The following is a 21,557-nucleotide window of genomic DNA, read 5'->3' as shown; positions in this document are numbered from 1 at the left end:
TTATTACCAGATCTCATCACCCTTCTTGCACGGGAGCTAAGAGCACAGGTGCCAACTTGAATTTGAATGAGGGGGGTGAGGAAGAGATCGAGCAGGGTTTTGGAGGTGGGGGCTGGAGGTTATTACCAGACCTCATCAACCTTCTTGCACGGGAGCTAAGAGCACAGTTGTAAACTTGAATTTGAATGAGGGTTGTGAGGATGGGGGCTGGAGATTATTACCAGATCTCATCACCCTCTTGCCCGGGAGCTAGGTGCACAGGTGCAAACTTGAATTTGAATGAGGGGGGTGAGGAAGAGATCGAGCAGGGGTTTGGAGGTGGGGGCTGGAGATCATTACCAGATCTCATCACCCATTTTGCTCGGGATCCAAGAGCACAGGTGCAAACTTGAATTTGTATGAGGGGGGTGAGGAAGAGATCGAGCAAGGTTTTGGAGGTGGGGGCTGGGATCATTACCAGATCTCATCAACCTTCTTGCACGGGGTCTAAGAGCACAGGTGCAAACTCTTCAATTCGAGTGCGGGGGCGAGAAGAAATCACGTAGGGGCTGGAGATGAGCAGATCCACTGTCCCTACAGAGGTGCACAAGGGCAAACTCTGAAATCTGAATGCGGAGGGACGAAGAGAGCAGGCAGGATTTTAGAGCTAGAGACCCGAGATTTAGGGTTGGCGAGGACGACCCCAACTGGATGAAAAAAACGGAGTTGGGCACCTTTCCAGCCGCACTGGACTTTCCCCAGCGCTTAGCACAGCGATCTGCATCTAGTAAACGCTGAATCGACGCGATCGCTTGATGGCTCACCAATGCTTCGCTCCTTTGAAGGCTCGAAAAACCGAGAGAGAAGCAGCGGTTTGGGTCACTAGGGGTGGAAATGGGGCTCAACTGGGAAAAACACCCCAACCAAACTTGCCCTTCTGCAAAGTCAGGTGAGCTCTCTGCTCAACACTGCAGCTCCGGAGACCTTGGGCGAAGGAGAGGGGGTGGAGACAAGAGATTGTACCTGAACGACACCCACGTACCTATCATGGTCACGGGCGGATGGGGTGCTGTGCGAACCGTGCACACACCGCTCGCTCCAGCTGTCAGCTCCGCAGCTTGCAGACCAGCTCCTCCTCCCCGCCACTGCGCCTGCGCGACCGCCCGGCGCCTGCCGGGAAATGTAGTTTGGAGCCCGCTCCGGCCGCCCGCCCCCCACGAGTGCGCATGCGCCCGTGCCCGGCTGCCTCGGGGGCTGCCGGGAAATGTAGTTTCGAACCCGCTCCTCCGGCGCCCCCTCGCTCTAGCCCCGCCCTCCAGGTGACGTCAGAGGGAACGCCCCGCCCCCGCTGTTGATGTGTCGCCTAGCAACCGACAGAGCTCCTCCTCCAGCAGCCTGTTGCAGCTGGAGCTCCTTTCCCTCCTCCCCCACCCCTCCCCTTTCCCCCAAATCTCCTGCACTTAAGAGCTGCTAAGAGAGACCTGGAGAAGGGAATAAGACAAGCAAGGGAGTGGGAGATTTAGATTTGGATTTTTATTATTATAATTATCATTTATTGGGGGGGGGGGGGCGGTGACCCTCATCTCTCTGTACTGGGGGCCTGGTCTAGGAAGATGGTGGCAGAAAAGGAGACCCTGGGCCTGACCAAAGCTCCAGAGAAGCAGCAGAAGAGGATCAGGCTTCAGCCTCAACAGAAACCCCTGAGCCACCAGCAGCAACCCCAGATTTCCGAAGGCTTCACCGTCAAAGCCATGATGAAAAACACAGTTGTAAGTGATTTCTTCTACATGATGTCCACTCACTTGGCAGGGGTGTAGCAGGGGCTCCTAGCCTGAGTCATGGGCCAGTTGAAATGGATGGTGTAGATGGAAACGGGTCAGTGAGTGGTAACCTGGTAGTAGGAGTAATAATAATAAGAATGAGGATGCTATTAAGCACTTTTTCTGTGCCCAACACTGTTTTAAACACAGGGCTAGATACAAAGTTATCAGGTAGTACCAAATGGGGCTCACACTCTTAATCTCCACTTTACAGGTAAGGTCACTGAAGCACAGAGAAGTTAAGTGACTTGCCCCAAGTCACACAGCTGGCAAGTGGCAGAGGGGGGATTAGAACCCACAACCTCTGACTCCCAAACCCGTGCTTTTTCCACCAAGCCAAGCTGTTTCTCTTACTGTGGGTATTTTGGGTAGATTGGGATGTTGGGGGAGTGGGGGAAACAGATGTTGGGGTCAAGCTTAGCAAACATTACAGTAACACCTTGCAAACAATCAATTAGTGGCATTTATTGAATGCTTACGATGTGCAGAGCACTATACTAAGCGCCCAGGAGAGTCCCATACAACAGAATTAGCAGCCGTGTCCCCTGCCCATACCTAGCTTACAGTCCAGAGGGGAATGCAGATATTCATGTGGAGAAATAAGTACTTTATAATATATGATTTCCATAACGATTACAGAAGAACCATTAGAAAGGTTGTGGATTATGATATAGGACAGGACATTTTTGAGAAAGTATATCCACGGGGTCGCTATGACTCGGAAATGACTCCTCGGCACTTGATCTTAATAATAATATGTGATTTAAAGATATACACATGCTTCTTAAGAGCTTACTGGGCCTGTTCTGTTCTCCCTTCTGAGAGTTTGACTCGAGATGGGAAAGGTTGGCTTTGCTCCTTGTCCCCCAAATCTCCCTATTAGAAGATGCGGACTTGGCACAAAATGAGCCTAATCCTGAGAAATCATCAATTCTCCTTGGTGCCTTAAGGGCAAGGAAACATTCTCAAGCAGGAATAATGGATTTATGGCCCACACGGAGTCATCACCTTTGACTTGAAGCGGAACCCACAGACTTGAATGGGATACCTGAGAATTCTGTCTAAAAGTAAATCTCGTCTCACAGACATCTTTGCAGCCTAAAAAGAGGTAGTTCAGGTGTAATTTAGGGTGAAGTTATAACCTAAATGCATTGTGGTGCTAGTCGGGAAACTCTTTGGCAATCAAACAATCGTATTTATTGAGCACTTACTGTGTGCAGAGCACAGTACTAAGCACTTGGATAAGTACAGTATGACAGAGTTAGTAAAGAAACCCCTCTGTACTTTTTCATGTGGTACTTGCAAAAGCTGATCTAAAAAAAAAAAACCCTAAAGTATATTTCCTTTGATTATAATAGATCAGAGTATAACATTTATGGAGAAGCAGCGTGGCTTAATGGAAAGAGCCCAGGCTTGGGAATCACAGGTCATGGGTTCTCATCCCGGCTCTGCTGCTTGTCAGGTGTGTGACTTTGGGCTAGTCTGTAACTTCTCTGTGACTTAATTACCTTATCTGTAAAATGGGGATTAGGACTGTGAGCCCCACGTGGGACAACCTGATTACCTAGTATCTACCCCAGTGCTTGGCACATAGTAAGCACTTAACAAATGCCATTATTATTATTATTTATCACAAAGTATATTAAAGTTAAACATATGGTATCCTTATACATAGTCCAAGATGCATCTTGTCAGCAACCAGATTATTATCCAGTGAATATGAAGTCATTTTTTTAAACTATAACCCCATATAATACAATTGGAATATCAGGACATACTAAACCCAATGAGTGTGTTGTAAGCAACCCAACCTAAACCACGACTTTCAAAACGGCCAACCTACTCAAGCTCTTGTGTTCTCGTCACAATTTCTCAATTTTCAACTGCCTTCGCTGTCCCCCAACACTCTGTATTTGTAGCTTCTACACTGTAAAAATGAAAATGTTAATAGTGCCAATAACCGTGGATGAAGAAAATGAGCACAGACAATATTGCTTCTTATATACACTTTAACTGCTGCATATTGAATCAGATTTTTCCACTGTGTCCATTGGTAGGTGAGATTATTAGGGGCTTTTGAATGTTCCATAATTTTCAGATCACTAGAATCAGGGACTCCTGGCTAGGCACTTCTCCGTTCGTACCCCAGGTTCTGAGGCCCTTACCTGACCTACCTTCAAGCTAGACCCCAACTCATTTCCCCAGAAGCTGGGTACACCCCGTAGCTGTTGGGATTTTGTTTTTTTAATTTTAATGATATTGGTTAAGCATTTGCTCTGTACTCAGCTCTGAGCTAGATGCAAGACACATGGGTTGATCCCACGTAGGGCTTGCAGTCTTATTCCCTGATCTGACAGGTGAGGTAACTGAGGGCAAGTGAAATGACTTGCCCAGGGTCACACACAGCAGACAAGAGGCGGAGCTGGAGTTAGAACGCAGGTCCTACTGACTCCCAGACCTGTGTTCTATCCACTAGACCATGGGATTTATAGTTCATGATAGCACACAGCAACATTTGCACCTAGGTGATGGGTTGTCCGTTCATGAGTGGAGGTTCCTAGAGGCTGTGGATCCACTCAGGCCTAAAGAAGGCCCGGAATATCCGACTACAGGGTCCTGACTTGTCCACTTTCCCCGCAGTGTGTTCACCACATGTTTTGGGTATTAATAATGATGTTGGTATTTGTTAAGCACTTACTATGTGAAGAGCACTGTTCTAAGCGCTGGGGTAGATACAGCGTAATCAGGTTGTCTCATGTGAGGCTCACAGTCTTAATCCCCATTTTACAGATGAGGTAACTGAGGCCCAGAGAAGTGAAGTGACTTGTTCCAAATCACACAGTTTACAAGTGGCAGAGCTGGGATTCGAACCCATGACCTCTGACTCCCAAGCCCGGGCTCTATCCACTGAGCCATGCTGCTTCCCAATGGTGTAATGGTATTACACCATTAGGCCATTAGGAAGCAAGTACCTGAAATGTAAGCCATTTTGACCATAGCGTGAAGTAGCGAACTGTGGCCTAGTAGGTAGTGCACCAGTCAGGGAATCAGTGGGTCATGGGTTCTAATCCCAGCTGTGTCATGTCGGCCAAGTCACTTCCCTTTTCTGGGCCTGTTAGCTCAACTGTAAAATGGGGATTAAGACTGTGAGCCTGATGTGGGACAGGGATTGTGTCCAATGTATTCTCCAGTGCTCAGTCAAGTGCTTGGCAAGTACTAAGCGCTTAACAAATACCACTATTATTATTATTAGTGTCGAAAGAAATGGTTTGGGCATGTGGCTATGGTGACAGGGTTTCCTTGAGGGGAAGAAAGTCTCCCTTGTGCTATAAGTAAATTAGATATAATGGTCTAAATCTTGTAGTTTGTGTGTCTATGAAAACATATAAATCTTGTGCAACAAAGAGTATGGAATGTTTCTGTTATGTCGTACTCTCCCAGGCACTTATTACAGTGCTCTGCATATAGTAAGCTCTGAATAAATACAATTGATTTTTTTGCCAAAGTCCCCCTGACACTTTTCACTCTTTTTTTTTTTTTTTTTTTTTCCTGGCATAGTGGATAGAGAACAGGCCTGGGAGTCATAAGGCCATGGGTTCTAATCCTGGTTCCACCACTTGTCGTGTGACTTTGGACAAGTCACTTCACTTCAAGTGCCTCAGTTGCCTCATCTGTAAAATTGGGATCGAGACTGTGAACCCCACATGAGACAGGGACTATGTCCAACTCTGTATCTACCCCCGTACTTAGTAGAGTGTCTGGCATGTAGTAAGTGCTTAACAAATGCTGTTATTTCTCCAGAGGAGTTGCCCCACCTTTTTTCCCAATTCTTTGACCCTTCCCAAAAGCACCTGTGCCCACTTTCATGCCTACCTCACTGCAATTTTCAGGTCTTCATGCCCTTTTTAGCTTCTTCCCTTCTGCCTTCAAACATGCTCAATTTTCCTCCAGGCTCAAAAAACCTTCTCTAAATCCCACAGCCCAGTCCAACTACTGCCCCTTCTCCCGGTGCCTCTTATCCAAACTCCTTGAAAGAGTGATAGGCAGTCACTGCCTTTATTTCCTCTCCTCCAGATCCCTTCTCAGCCCATGATAATGCTTTCTACCCCTCACGTGGGACAACCTGATTACCCTGTATCTACCCCCGGTGCTTAGAACAGTGCTCTGCACATGGTAAGCGCTTAACAAATACCAACATTATTATTACCCCTTTGCTGCAGTCAATCAGTGGTATTCATTGAGAACTTACTGAGTGATCAAGCAACATGTCTACCAACTCTGTTGTTTTGTACTCCCCCGAGTGCTTAGCAGAGTGCTCCACACACAGTGAGCACTCAATAAATTGATTGCAGAGCACTGTCCTAAGTGCTTGCAACTGCTCTCTTTAAACCAAATGTTCCTTGTAGTCAAAAACAAAGGGTTGTATTGGATTCTGATCCTCGTCTGGGTTCTTCTGAGGATTTCCTCTGTTACTCTGAAACTTTGGGCCAAGTCCTTCTCCTGCAAATCCTCCCGGGCCTCGGTTTTGCTGAAGTGGTACTAAAATGGGACTTCTCGGACCACCCTTCTCAGTTTGACCTATTGGCTCTCCTTTGGTTTTTTGTCTTCTAACGGTGGATGTCCACAAGGCTTTGTATTTATTCCCCATTCCACACTTCCGTGCTCTCTTCCCTCTACTCTCTCGGGAAGCTCAGCTGCTCACGTCAGCCATCTCCCCCACCATGATCAAGAGAAGCAGCATATCTTAGTAGATAGAACACGGGCCTGGGAGTCAGAAGGATCTGGGGTCTAAACCCATTTCCACCACTTGTCTACTCTGTGACCTTGATCAAGTCACTTCACTTCTCTGTGCCTCAGTTAACTCATCTGTAAAGTGGAGATAAGAGTGTGAGCCCCATGTGCGACAGGGGCTCTGTCCAATCCGAATAAATTCTTTAATCCCAGTGCTTAGAACACAATAACTGCATGCCAAGTACTATTATTATTATTATTCTGGCTTGGACTCAAGCACTGGATTTTGAGTGCTTATGTGTAGAGCACTGAACTAAACACTTGGGAGGACAGAGTACTTCAGCATTGGAAGGCACATTGCCTTCCAGTACTTAGAACAGTGCTCTGCACATAGTAAGTGCTTAATAATAATAATAATATTGGTATTTGTTAAGCGCTTACTATGTGCAGAGCACTGTTCTAAGCGCTGGGAGAGATACAGGGGAATCAGGTTGTCCCATGAGAGGCTCACAGTTAATCCCCATTTTACAGATGAGGGAACTGAGGCACAGAGAAGTTAAGTGACTTGCTTAACAAATACCAACATTATTATTCTCCCATCAAGTTTACATTCAGGAGACATCTTCTCTCACCCACAAGGAACTTCGCGTGTCGTGTTCGATTACTCCCTCCCTCTGTCCCAGGATGTCATTTAAGCTGGGGCCTGGAGCATCTCTGCAGATGGTGTCACGGTCTGCAGAAAGTGGCATTCTGGACTCTGAATTACTATCATTATTCATTCCATTGTATTTGAGTGCTTCCTGGGTGCAGAGCACTTTATTGAGCTCTTGGAAAGTACAATTCAGCAACAAATAGAGACAATCCCTGCCCGCAATGGGCTTGCAGTTTAGAATCATTATTATGGTATTTAAGCGCTTTCTATGTTCTGGGCACTGTTCGAAGAGTTGGGGTAGATTCAAGTTAATCAGGTCGGACAGACTCTCTGTCCCACTTGGGGACTCATGGTCTAATGATGTGAATGTTATGAAGTGATGACATTGCACTTGTCTGAAATATGAATATATATAGACAGAAAAAGACTACAGATATAGCCATATCTCTATGTTTATATCTTTGTTTATGTAGATATCAATATCTATCTCTCTAGATGCCTATATATGTAGATATAGATATCTTGATATAGAAATCTATATAGCTGCATGAATATAGAGAGATATAGATATATAAACATAGCTGTAGCTGTTTCCATAAGTTCACATATCTATGAATATAGGTACATCTATATCTGTTTATACCTATAGATAGCTACGTATAGATATAGCTATTTTGTTGAAGTGCTTGTTGTATTCCAGAAACTGGTCAAAGAGTTGGATTAGATACAAATTAATCAGATTGGACGGAGTCCTCATCCCATTTGGGGCTAACAGTCTAATGATATTGGTATGAAGTAATGACATCGTAATTGTCTAAAATATGTATCTACATGTCTCTATGCCAGGTGTTGTACTAGGTAGTGGAATAGTTTTGCGGGTTGAACACCACTGTGTTCCCATTTGGGGCTCACAGATAAGACTATTTTATGAAGTAATGACTTTGCAATTGTCTAAAATATCTATCTCGATCTATCTAGTATTAAGTTTTTAGTATGCCAGAAGCTATACTAATTGCTGGAATAGTTAACCAAGTTGGACATATCCATGCTTAATCCCCAATTTATGGACAAGGTAACTGAGGCACAGAGGAGTTTAAATTCACTGTCATCCAAATCATGGCTGGGCAAGATATGGAGTCTTGATTCTCTCCGGCCAGTCACCGTGTGTGGGCAAAATCATTACCCACTTGAGTCCAGTTCCATCTTCATTCCTTGCTGCTTTCCAATGAGGTGGCTTTAGTACGAGTTAACCATTTCAGTTACGCTGACCCAGAGGCAAAGCACAAGAAGTTTCCAAGAAACAGTGCCTGCAAGTGGAATAGGTGGCTTCATCTGTTCATACCAATATAAAGTTTTGTAATTATGAAATAGCCAGTAACTATCAAGTTAAACTCATCTTTAAGTGTTGGAGAAAATTATGCAATTTTACTCGTGGGTAGAGGCAAAAATAAAAGGTTGATCTTTGGGAAAACTTGAATTCTTGATAAATCTGACATTCACATAGGCAGTTTGCCTTAGGATTTCATTTTGATAAGATAGCTGTGTTATTTTTGCCAGAATATTTACTGCCCTCTGATAACTGTATTTCCTAGATAAAATGCATGTCAGGTGGAATGATGTACTTTGTCATAAAAGGAACAATTTGGGGCATAATATGCGGCAAGGCTATTGCATATAATGTTGCCGTTCTATTCTGGGTTTTTGTTTTGGCTCTATTGGTTGCTTTGGATTTACATTAGGCTTTATTAAGCACTAACCAGGTAGTAATCACTGTGCTAAGCACCGAGTTAGATATGAGATAATCAGATCGAACAGTCCCTCCCCAACAAGGGTGTTCAATAAAAAGCTACTTTTTTATTTTACTTTCTATTCAATGAATTGTTCCTTAAAATAGTTATCATCTTGGTGACCAAGTAGAATGTGATGATGAAGGTGTTTAAACTGACATCTTTTTCAACTTAAGGTGTCAAAAAGTGAAAATCTCCTTCAATGGAAATATTTCAAAATCTATCACTATTATCGGGTTGCCGTCTGGTTGCTGAACATTGTGCTAAGCGGGGACCCGTCCTGTTTGTTAGATTTGGCAAGAAGTTCTCTCCCTTGGAGAGAGGAGTTTTAATGGGTTGAAGAGGAAGATGGAAATTAGATTATAGAAGGGCAATAAGGGAAGTGGAAGCAGTGGGTGTTTACAACCCATTCGAACAGTTGGTACAGAAATGAGAGTGGGGATATTGTCGGGGGCAGGAAATCCAAAGAGGTGGGGATGTTGTACTCTCCCCAGCAGTTAGTACAGTGCTTGCCCACAGTAGGTGTTCCATAAATACAATTGATTGACTGAGGGTGTTTGAAGATGGAGTGGGAGGACCTATCAGAGAGTGAGGAGTTGAAAATGACAGGCGAGAAAGGAAGAAGAGTAGATGCAAATGACTTAAGAAGGTGAGAGCAAGGGTAAGAGATACAGATAGGATTTGAAAGCCGGTGAGAGAGCTCTTGACATTCAATTGTATTTATTGAGCACATATTATATGCAGAGCACTACACTAAGTGCTTGGGTAAGTATAATAAAGCGAAAGAGACAGTCTCTCCCCACAACAAGCTTACAGTCTAGAAGGACATATCTGGGATGAATAAGACAGTGGATTCTGGAGATCGGGAAGCTGGTATTGTGAAGGATGCCAGGCCACCAGAAGGGAAGCTGGGGAAACCAGGAGCTTCAGGAGGGAGTTAAAGGTCTAGAATAAAGCGCTTAAATAGAATAATTGATGGGGGCAGTGGATGTATGTCAATGAGAGAGAAGTAATGATAATGATATTTGTTAAGCACTTACTATGTGCCGAGGATGGTTCTAAGCCCTGGGGTAGATACAAGTTAATCAGGTTGTCCCACGTGGGGCTCACAGTCTTTATCCCCATCTTACAGATGAGAGAACTGAGGCCCAGAGAAGTGAAGTGACTTGCCTAAAGTCATGCAGCTGACAAGTGGCAGAATCGGGATGATACTAAGTGGAAGGGAAGGCGATTATAACATTCGGGGGAATTTGATTTTTTTGACAGGTGAGCGCTTCTGGTGTATAAGCCTAGGCATATGGCAAAAGAAAAGACCTTAGACTGTAAGCTTGTTGTGGACAGAGAATATCTATTGTCTTATTATACTCTCCCAAGCACTTAGTACAGTGCTTTGTACACTGTAAGAGCTCAATAACTATGATTGAATGATTATTATTATATGAAATGTTTTCTGTCTATCACTGTTCTGAGCACTGGGGTAGATAGATCTAAGTTGATGAGGTTGGACACAGCTCCTGAAACTGGTCTCAGAAACAGCCAAAGCAGCTTCTCCACCCCCAACCCTGATACGCACACCACTCAGCAGGATTGTGGCTTAGTGGAAAGAGCACGAACTTGGGATTCGGAGGTCATGGGTTCTAATTCATAGAAGCAGTGTGGCTCAGTGGAAAAGAGCACGGGCTTTGGAGTCAGAGGTCATGGGTTCGAACCCCGGCTCTGCCACTTGTCAGCTGTGTGACTTTGGGCAAGTCACTTCACTTCTCGGTGCCTGAGTTACCTCATCTGTAAAATGGGGATGAAGACTGTGAGCCCCACGTGGGACAACCTGATTCCCCTGTGTCTACCCCAGCGCTTAGAACAGTGCTCGGCACATAGTAAGCACTTAACAAATACCAGCACTGTAATTCCGGCTCTGCCACTTGTCTGCTGAGTGACTTTGGGCAAGTCACGTAACTTCTCTGGGCCTTAGTTACCTCGTCTGTAAAATGGGGATTAAGACTGTGAGCCCCACATGGGACAACGTGATTACCTTGTATCTACCCCAGGGCTTAGAATAGTGCTTGGCACATAGTAAGCGTTTAACAAATACCATCATCATCAGGGGCTGTGATCCTGTTTTGCTCAACCCTGGTAGAAATAGACACACTCAATGCAAATGGTAAAAAGCAAAGCAACAAAAAAAAACCAGTTAAATTTGATTTCCCTCAACTGTGTAAATATGTCATTTCAATCAATCGTATCTATCGAGCATTCATAGTGTGCAGAGTGCTGTATCAAGTGGTTGGGAGAGTACAGTTGCTTCTCTAGTGCCAATTTTCTTACTGTAACTAGATCTCGTCCGCTGACCTCTTGCCCTCATCCTATCTGCCTCTGTCCTGATACATCCTCACATTCTCCCTTCTCATAGCCGAGAAACAGTCATTCACCACCCGCCTTATGCCCCCCAAAGCTTAATGGAAGGCACATCTCTTCCAAAAGGCCTTCCATGACCAAGCCCTCTCTTGCTTTTCTTCCACTCTGTTTTGCATCACCCTGATTTGCTCCCTTTATCATCCCTCCTCCCAGGCCCACAGCACTTTTGTACATAGTTGTAACGTATTTGTATTAATGTCTGTCTCCCCTCTAGACTGTAAGCTGGTTTTGGACAGAGAACGTGTCTTTTATATTATAGCGTACTCTCTCAAGGGCTTAGTTCAGTGCTCTGCCCACAGTATGTTCTCAATAAATAGGATTGACTGACAGTATATCAGAGTTGGTAGACACACTCCCTGCAGATTGCTTGGGAGTCGATGAAACAAGGTTTGATACTTCCTTCCTCCAACACTGCCTCCAAATAAAACAGACAGCATGTTCAGAGCACAGTGGTTTGCACCTTGAAACTCTCTAAGAACCCATTTTTTTGGATATTTTGCTGCTACTGCCAGATTGGAAGACGTGACATCCTCAAGACATGCTAATATTCCCCAGTAGCAGGAATTGATACAGTAGCCTCTTTAAGTTGGAGAAGCAATTAGGTTATTGACCAAAACTTTCTGACCTTTGCCAGTGGTGGGATTTATTTTTCTTCCGTTGTAAATTGCTTGTCAAAAGCTGATTTCGCAAAAGAGATTTCATTTCCTACTGGTCATTATGTGTAATGGACTTTGGATTTTCTTTTCCTCATTTTTGGTTAATGAACGCGGTGTTGTGCTGCTCCTTATTAATTGTAAATGAAAGAAATTGCATGTTTGTTGGGAAATCATACTCATAGGCTGCCTCTGCAGGGGCATGCTTAATAACATACCTCATCAGCCTTTTGTGGTTTGACTAAGGGACGTTTGATGAGAGTATTTTTTATCGTTCCTCAGCGTAGTGGGTGTAAAGAATGTTTGGTGGAGGCAATGTGTTTTTCTACCAAAATATGCCTTCTAATTACCCTAAGGGTCCCCCATACTCATAGCTCATGGCCACAGAAGCTAGCAGTGCTGATTTGCCCCCACTTATTTGAGCACAAAGCTGCTTATTTTCAGCAAAGTTCCATGAGATCCCCAGGGCAGCAAGCAGGCCGTGGGGGTGAAAAGCTGAAAATAACTGTGGTATTTAACTGCTTACTACATGCCAAGGACTGTACTAAGTGCCGCTTCACTTAATTTTGAATAAATAATTTTATAATGTATAATTTAAAAATAGGTACCTAAGGGCTGCGGGGTTGAAGGTGGAGCGAATACCAAATGTCCAAACGGGCCAGAAATAGTAGTTTGCAGTGGTGGATGAGCAGTCATTGGAGGTTCTTGAGAAGTGGGGAAACAGAGTGAACATTTTTGTTGAAAAATGATCCCTGCAGCAGAGGACTGGAGTAGGGAGAGACTGTCAACCTGGAGTAGGTTGGGCTGTCAGTGAGGAGGGAGATGCAGTGATCAAAGCAGGATATGATCAGCACAGTAACAGTTTGGATAAAGAAAGGGTGGATTTTAGCATTGTTGTTTAAGGTAGAACTGACAGGATTGACTATGTGGGTGGAATGAGAGAGATGAGTCTAGGACAACGCCAAGGTTATGGGTTTGTGGAATAGGGAGGATAGTGGTGTTGTCTACAGTGATGGGGAAGATAGGTGGAGGTCAGCGTTTGGAACAGATAAGGCATTCAGTTTTGGACATGTTTAATTTGAAGTGTCAGCAGGACATCCAAATAGACATTTAAGGCGGGAGGAAATGTGAGGTTGCGGGGAAGGAGAGGGGTCAGGGCTGGAAATGTTGGTTTGGGAACCATCTGCATAGAGATGATTATTAAAGACATTATATTAGAGACGAAGTAATTGAAAAGGAAAGATACATACAGATAAGTATACACAGTAATATATATACATTAAGTGCTTTGGGGGCTTGGGCATACCCAAGTGCTTAAGTGAGGTGAAAATATTAATGTAGGAGTGGCAGGATAGAAATATGAGACTACAAATTAACTTGTGGTAGGTCTCCTGGAGGAGATGTGATTTTTTCATCTGGTCTTTGAGGGTGGATACAGAGGCGGACAAAGTTGCCAGTAGGGAATAATGTGAGCAAGAGTTCAACAGCAGGAGACATGAGAATTGGGTATACTGAGGTAGTTAATTTGAATGTAGATCCTGAGCTGGGGTGTGGTGGGAGAAGAGGGCACAAATAAGAGTATGATTGCTAATTGAGAGTCTTAAAACCTGTTGTCGAGTCTCTGATGAGTAGACTAATAATAATGATTATGGCACCTAAGTGATTACTATGTGCCAAGCACTCTTCTAAGCGCTGGGATAGAGAAGCAGCATGGCTTAGTGGAAAGAGCCTGGGCTTGGGAGTCAGAAGTCATGAGTTCTAATCCCAGCTCTGCCACTTGTCTGTGTGACTCTGGGCAAGTCACTTCACTTCTCTTTGCCTCAGTTACATCATCTGTAAAATAACGATTAAGACTGTGAGCCCCACGTGGGACAACCTGATAACCTTGTATCTACCCCAGTGCTTAGAACAGTGCTTGGCACATAGTAAGCACTTAACCAATGCCATTATTATTATAAATTATTCCGGTTGGACACAGTCCCTGTCCCACATGGGGTTCACACTCTTAATCTCCATTTTATAGAAATTAAGGCAGCCTCTGAAGGTTTTTGACTGGAGTGCTTTGCGCAGAATGTCATTTTACACACTGTCATCTTTTCCAACCTGGAAACGGTAGGAAAATATCAGTCAAGGACTTTTTAAAGAATTTCAAGGTGCAATTTGCTATGCTCTGATGACTTTGTCTTCACTACTTTGGACGTTTTGTGTGTGTCTTCAGACCAAACTGAGAGTTGAGATCATTTGTAGCTTCTAACCATCTGTTCTGTCTATATACCAGCCTTATTAAAAACAGAGGGGGAGTAGAACGCAGACAGTTCACTACCACTGTAGCAATTCTTGCAGGTTGTAGGTTCTGGAGGGCAGGAAATGTGGTTTTACTTCTGCCGTATTTTCCCAAGGACTTAATACACTACTCTGCACACAGTAGGTCCTCAATAAATTTGGTTGGCTGACTGATCCAGTGGGGGAAATGGTGTGACTGAGGTTTAGAATTAGAATAATAATAATTGTGGTATTTAAGTGCTTATTGTGTGCCAGGCACTGTACCAAGCAATGGGGTGGATACAAGCAAATTGGGTTGGATGGAGTTTCTGTCCCTCGTGGGACTCGCGGCCTCAATCCCCATTTGACAGATGAGGTAACTGAGGCAAAGAGAAGTGAAGGGACTTGCCCAGGGTCTCACAACAGACAGGTGGCGGAGCAAGGATTAGAACCCATTACCTTCAGAATCCCAGGCCTATGCTCTCTCCACTTCATGAAGCAAGTCTAAGTATCCAAGCATCCAGCTCGACGATGGAGTGATGGGGATGGGAAATTGCATTTTCAGCATTTAGAGATTTCCAAGGAGAAGCATGTTTTCCTAGTGGTTAGAGCATGGACCTGGGAGTCAGAAGGATTTGGGTTCTAATCTTCGTTCCACCAGTTGCCGGCTGTCGGATCTTGGACAAGTCATTTAACTTCTTGGTGCCTCAGTTCCCTGATCTGCAAAAAGGAAGACTGTGGAGAGCCCAGCTATATCCACAACTCCTTGCCTCCGCAGTCAGTCATTCATATTTATGGAGCATTTACTTTGTGCAGAGCACTGTACTAAGTGCTTGCTAGAATACAATATAACAGACACATTCCCTGTCCACAAGGAGCTTACAGTCTAAAGGGTGAGACAGATGTTGATTTAATTAAACCCATAGTCAGCTTTGTCCCCATTACTCTGCCACGATTTCCCCAGTAGCTCTGATACCCAACTGTCCTCCCTGGGGCATTAATACAGATTGATTCATGAATCCCTTGCTATATAAATATATATGTATATATATATATATAGCAAGGGATTCATGAATCAATATATATATATATATATATCAATATATATCAATATATATCAGGGAAAATAAAATCCATCTTTAATATAAATGAATATTTTTAACTGTTTTGAAACTTCAAAACAGATTTTCCTAGCCATTGTAACCAAAACACAAATTACAAGAAAGATTCTTCATTAATTTTTAAAAGTACCTGCATTCCCGATTTTTATCTTGAGTCTATTTTGTCATCCTTTTTCAAGGATGGATGGTGTGTTTGTGTGCAGAGTATAATGGAACACTAGAAAAAAATCCCACAAAGATTTTTGGCCCTCTATTTATAGTTGTCCTTCGCATTTGAAAAAGATCCACTGACAGGGGAATTCACCTCTGGGTACATGCATTGCCAAAAAGGCCAATGCAGAACCAAAGTCCCAGCTGCAGTGTACGTACACATAAGCTGTCCTTTATTGTGATGTTAGGTGTGAGCAATATTTGTACTATTATAGAAAATCTGCTAGGGGCTTTCTCTAATCAAGTCTGGAGATTTTAATCACCCTTTGCCCATGGATGTAATCCTGGGGATCACTGTGGATGCCCATTGCTGTTTTCATTTGGTTCTAATTGAAAATTCCTTAAGCTTTCAACATTTACACTTGGTATCGACAACTACTCAGTCTCTTACTACTGATTGCTCATCAAACCCGGCTTTCCTGACTCTATGCTCTTGGCCAAACAAACAAGGATGTCCAGGGTACTTAGGGCACACAGCTCACCCAATTAGCCTCCACTCTAAAAATATATGTATTTCATACATCTAATTTGTGTTCACAGTTAGAGTTCTACACAGGTATAATAGTAATAGTAGGAATGATTGTTTCTGTTAAGTGCTTACTATGTGCCAAGCACTGTCTCCTAAGCACTGGGGTAGATAAAAGGTTATCAGGTTGTCCCACCTGGGGATCACAGTCTTAATCCCCATTTTACAGATGAGGTAACTGAGGCACAGAGAAGCAAAAAGTGACTTCCCCGAAGTCACATAGCTGACAAGTAGCAGAGCAGGGATGAGAAACCATGACCTCTGACTCCCAAGCCCGTGCTCTCTCCACTAAGCTACATAGAGAGAAGCAGTGTCACCTAGTGGATAGAGCACAGGCCTGGAAGTCAGAAGGACCTGGGTTCTAATACTGGCTCTGCCACTTGTCTGCTGTGACCTTGGGCAAGTCCCTTAATTTCTCTGTGCGTCAGTTCCCTGAACTGTAAAATGGGGATTAAAACTACCATATATGAGAAAGGGACTATCTCCAACCCAATTATCTTGTTTCTACCCCAGCACTTAGAACAGTGTCTGGCACTGTAAGGTAACTGAGGCACAGAGAAGTGAAGTGACTTGCCCAAGGCCACACAGCAGACAAATGGTGGGGATTAGAGCCCATGGCTCTCTCCACTAGGCCATGCTGCTTCCCCAGAGGGTCAATGTAAGGATCGAGAAAGAGGAATGTGAGAAAAAGATCCAAGTAGTTCTGAAAATAGGAGGGGGGGCCTAGGGAACAGCTAGATGACGAACTAGTATCAGGAGTGGGTGGTAGAGGTGGATGACTGGGGCTTCAAAGGAAGGGAAAGAGAGGGATGGAGAAGATGGGATGGTGCAAAAGCGGCAGGGATGAAGAAGGAAGCCGACTTCCCCTTTTCCAGTCTTGGAGTGTGGGAGAAGATGAGACCCTTGCCTCTGGTGAGAGGGGCATGGGAGAAAATGTCAACCCGAGGAGAGCCAGGTTTCAGGAATGGTGAGGAGGAGGAGTGAATGGGTCAGACACAGGCCAAGGATGAAGGGAAGCTTTCCCAGGGGGAGTAGGGGGTTCCATAGTTGGCTGAGATTATGGGAGATGGGGATGGGAGTTGGATGGAGGGGAAAGTGTGAGCGGTAAGAAGGGTTGGGATGGGAGTGAGCTGAGAGTGGGACAAGATGTGGGAAAGGGGGCAGAAGTGGGGTGCTACGTGAAAGGTACAGAGACGGGGCGACCAGAGAGAGGAGACTGAGAGGACTTCAAAATTATGCAGAGATGTTCAGAAAGAGATCGCAACCAGGTACGTGACGAATGGTGACAGCTGGCTGTTCAACCTAAACTGAAACCAATTCTTCACTAAAGTGGGAAAACCTCTTCTGTGGCCAGCAGAACAAGCTTTCACTTCTGCAGCCATCTGTAAGACTTAGAATCCGATTACAGTTCCTCGTTCATTTAATATTGTGAGGTTTTGATTTGAATTATTTTAATAAAGATGAAAAATAGTTTAGTGATATTTCCCAATACTGTATAAAGGAAATTACATTGCCCCTGTCTCAGAAACAGATACTAATTCGTAGCATGTAAAATGCACCCCATGGGAAACTCCATTTACGTCTTGTGTATTAGATGTTGGTTCTTTTTCACAAGTTAATACTTAAAATATATACTTCATATCTAAACCCCTAACCAGTTTTTGCGATTGTGCTACTTCCAGAATTGTTTTTTAAAAATTTTATTTAGATTCCTAAGGTATTTGGACTATTGTGACTTTTACCATTACTCAAATCCACCACAGTCACCCTTTCTCTTCATTCAATCTTATTTATTAACTGCTTACTCTATGCAAATCACTGTACTAAGCATTTATTTCTAATTACAGCACAACTTGGTAAGAGTTTTTTATGTAAGTGGTCATTCATCAACTCTCATCATTTGGGCATATACGGGCAGCTTTTCCATCACTCAGATCAAAGAAAGTATAAGATTTTCTGATTTTTCTGCTTCTCCGATGTTAAAAATAATGAACTTTCAACCCTAAAACTGCTGTTAAAAATGTGACAAGAGATTGACATTTTTAGAATTATCTAAAACCTTCTGGATGTGAAAATCAAAGATCAAGTAAAAGGTTGGCCCTCATTACAAATCCAGAAATGCTGTGAATTAGGTCCCAAAATATGTAAAGAATGATGCCAAACTAAGCTGTGTGTAACAGTGTTTTTCTTCCTAAGTCAAAGGTCAGAGTTTTTACTTTTGAAAAATGGAACAAATTGCTAGATTGCCATCTTTCAGAATCTCCTCTAGCCAGTTAAATTGAAATCTGAATTAACTGTCTTTCTGAGTTTGGGGAAGTTGTTTTAAACCTTTAAAACATTTAACAAGAGTCTTGAGATCAAAGGCTGTGCAAATTATGATTTGACTGGAAAGTAAGTTTACACAATATTTTAAATTTGAAGATAATTTCATTGTTGACACCAGCAATAAGTACTTTATATTCTCACTGTGAATTTATTATTTAAGAAGATGTATTCCTGCTCAAGTTGAGGGAAGTGGGGTGCTGAAAGGGGAACTGGAAGAAAAAAAAGCAGACACCTATTGGGTCCTAATGCTATAGCATTTTTTTTGTTTGGTTTCCTGTGAAGAGGCGTTGTTGGGAGAAATAGCCCAGGTTTCAGAGTTAGGAGACCCAGATTCCACTTCTGGCTCTGTCAATCATTTGCTATGTGACTTGCGGCAATTCACTTAGCTTTTATGTGCTTTAACTTCCTTATCCATGGCTTAGTGGAAAGAGCATGGGTTTGCGAGTCAGAGGTTGTGGGTTTTAATTCCGGCTCTGCCACTTGTCAGCTGTGTGACCTTGGAAAAGCCACTTAACTTCTCTGGGCCTTAGTTATCTCATCAATAAAATGAGTATTAGGACTGTGAGCCCCACTTGGGACAACCTGCTTACCTTGTATCTACCCCAGCACTTAATAATCCTTGGCACATAGTAAGTTCTTAAATTCAGTCATTATTATTACATGTTTTCCCTCCCTTTTGGGCTGTTAAGCTCAATTGGTTGCGGGGGGGAGGGGGGGGGGGGGAAGGGCACTATAATCAATATAATTACCTTGTGTCGATTCCAGAGTGCTTGATATATAGTGAGTGTTTAACAAATGTCATTAAAAAGAAAAAAAGCTGTTCTTCCTTCCCTCTTTGGGGCTGTCAGGTTGGACAGGGACTGTGACCAATGTAATTACTTGGTATCTACCCAAATGTTTATCTTATAGGAAGCAGTTAATAAATACCTTATTATGCTTTTATAGTACCAAGAAAACATTTCTCCCAGGTGCTCTTTTTTCCCCAGATGGGGTATGATAGAAATCACATGAGATTTTGAACTCAGCCCTTGTAAGAAGAAATGTACTTTGATCTTGGATTTTCTTAATTCTTCTGGTTACAAATATCTAATCTAAAATCTTCCACCCTCTTTATTCTGGTCTCACCATTTTTATGCCCACTCCATTCACAGTGACAGTGTTTCAAGTTAATGTAGTCTACCCTACCAGGAGACACACACCCTTGAGCTCTCACTTTTCTCAGCTGTAGATGCATATATATTTGTGTTTGTTTTGGCTCCCTGATTAAGCAATTAATGGTGTTTGAACACTTTGTGCAGACCACTGTGCTAAGCACTTGGGAGAATACAGTATAAAAAGAGTTGATAGACATATCCCCTGCCCTCAGGCAGCTTACAGTCTAGAAGGGGAGACAGGCATTAGCATTAATACTTAATAATTGATTAGACGTTATACTCTAGGATTTTAGGAACCCTGTGCAATGCTTCCTCTGTATTTCTCCTTAAAGCTCTGCAAGCAGGGGAATTCAACGTACGCAATTGATGTGACATAATAAAAATATGCCTTTGGGTCCGTCTTTGCTCATATTTTCTAGAGTGGTCTCTAAATACAGAACTAGACCCCTTTATGACACACACCCCGCCCTGTGACTAAGCTAACATAAGTGAATATCTATAATCACATATCCTGGGTGCAAAATCATATTGATTATAGCATTATGTAGTGGCTAGAGCACTGGCTTGAGAGTCAGAAGGTCATGGGTTCTAATCCCAGCTCCACCACTTGTCTGCTGTGTGACCTTGGGCAACTTCACTTCTCTGGGCCTCAATTACCCCATATGTAAAATGGGGATTAAAACTGTGACCCCCATATGGGAAAAGGACTGTCGCCTACCTGATTACCTTGTATCTTTCCCAGCGCTTAGAACAATGCCTGGCCCATAAGCACTTCAGATATCATCATTATTATTATTATTGCCTGGACTTCCTGTGATTTACAGGAAACTACAGCAACAACCACCATTTTCACGTATTTTAGGTAATTCCATTGTGTTTCAAGTTTATCAAATTGTTGATTTAAATCCCTGGACACACAATTTGACCCTAAAATGATAATGCACCTATTTTATCTGCAACTTAGAATGTATAAAACATGGTTCATCAAAAGATCAGGTGACTGAGAAGCAGAATGACCCAGTGGAAAGAACAGCAGGAGCTAGAGGACCTGGCTTCTAATTCCTGCTCTGCCACATGCCTGCTATATGGCTTTGAGCAAGGAACTTAATTTTTCCTTAGATCAGTTTCCTCATCTGTGAAATGGGGATTCAATATCCGTTCTCCCTCTGACTTAGACTGCAAGCCCCTTGTTGAACAGACTGTTTCCAACCTAATTATGTTGTATCTACACCAGAGCTTAGTACAGTACCTGGCACACAGTAATCACTTAAGAAAAATATTGCTTTGCTTTAATATCATTATTTCATCCTTTCGACAGGATTCCAGTGCTCATAACGCAATCAGTCCCCGCTTTTTCCTTAGCTTCCCCAAGGGGAAGTTCCTAGGGTAACTTTTCATTCTTCTCAAATCAGCTTCTGTCAGTCCCCGTTGTATTTAATAATCCATTTTTTTCCTGAATAAAGCAGTCTAGATCCTGAAAATAATATGCACTGCCTGCTAGAGACACAACTAAAAATGCCTCCTAAACATTTTGAATTCTAAATGTACCGCTTTTATAAAATTAATGGGAAGAATGAGAAAAAACAAATGCAATATGTAGAGAGCTTCATTGAAAGCCAATAGATAGTAGAAAGCAGTTTGAAATGTAGATGTTGATTCATAATATCAAGAACCAACCTAAAAGTAATAGCAGAAGTTGATATTTTTATCATCTTACATGGCATTTTGACAGTATACACATATTAAATATGTCAGTGAAAGTGATTCACTTATTTATGAGCATTTGCATTTTATATATATCTGTACATGTGTATGTGTGTATATATACATATCTGGGTGATTACACACACACACACACACACACACACACACACACACACTTATGCTTAACAGGGTTTAACCCAACCTTTGAACCAAATAGAAGC

General features: G+C 43.0%; 2 protein-coding genes across 3 annotated transcripts in view; one reads left to right on the top strand and one right to left on the bottom strand.

The window, feature by feature from the left end:
• The window catches only part of PRKN (parkin RBR E3 ubiquitin protein ligase), a 1,416,888-nt gene extending 1,415,764 nt beyond the window's left edge, over positions 1–1,124 (bottom strand). The window contains exon 1 of the mRNA XM_029058315.2: positions 1,022–1,124. Coding sequence (XP_028914148.1) covers positions 1,022–1,028 — 7 coding nt within the window. The 5' untranslated portion in view covers positions 1,029–1,124. The remainder of the gene's footprint in view (positions 1–1,021) is intronic.
• A 212-nt stretch (positions 1,125–1,336) lies between these two features.
• PACRG (parkin coregulated) overlaps positions 1,337–21,557 on the top strand; it is a 495,432-nt gene continuing 475,211 nt past the window's right edge. Inside the window, exon 1 of one of the 2 annotated variants that reach the window (XM_007657764.4) lies at positions 1,337–1,748. In XM_007657764.4, coding sequence (XP_007655954.2) covers positions 1,593–1,748 — 156 coding nt within the window. In that variant the 5' untranslated portion in view covers positions 1,337–1,592. The remainder of the gene's footprint in view (positions 1,749–21,557) is intronic. The other variant, XM_029058403.2, reaches the window with a different exon arrangement.

Source organism: Ornithorhynchus anatinus, chromosome 2 (assembly GCF_004115215.2).
Source record: "Ornithorhynchus anatinus isolate Pmale09 chromosome 2, mOrnAna1.pri.v4, whole genome shotgun sequence".
Lineage (NCBI taxonomy): Eukaryota > Metazoa > Chordata > Mammalia > Monotremata > Ornithorhynchidae > Ornithorhynchus > Ornithorhynchus anatinus.
The sequence above is the reverse complement of the archived record's forward strand: the minus strand, read 5'-3'. Positions and strand labels throughout refer to the sequence as shown.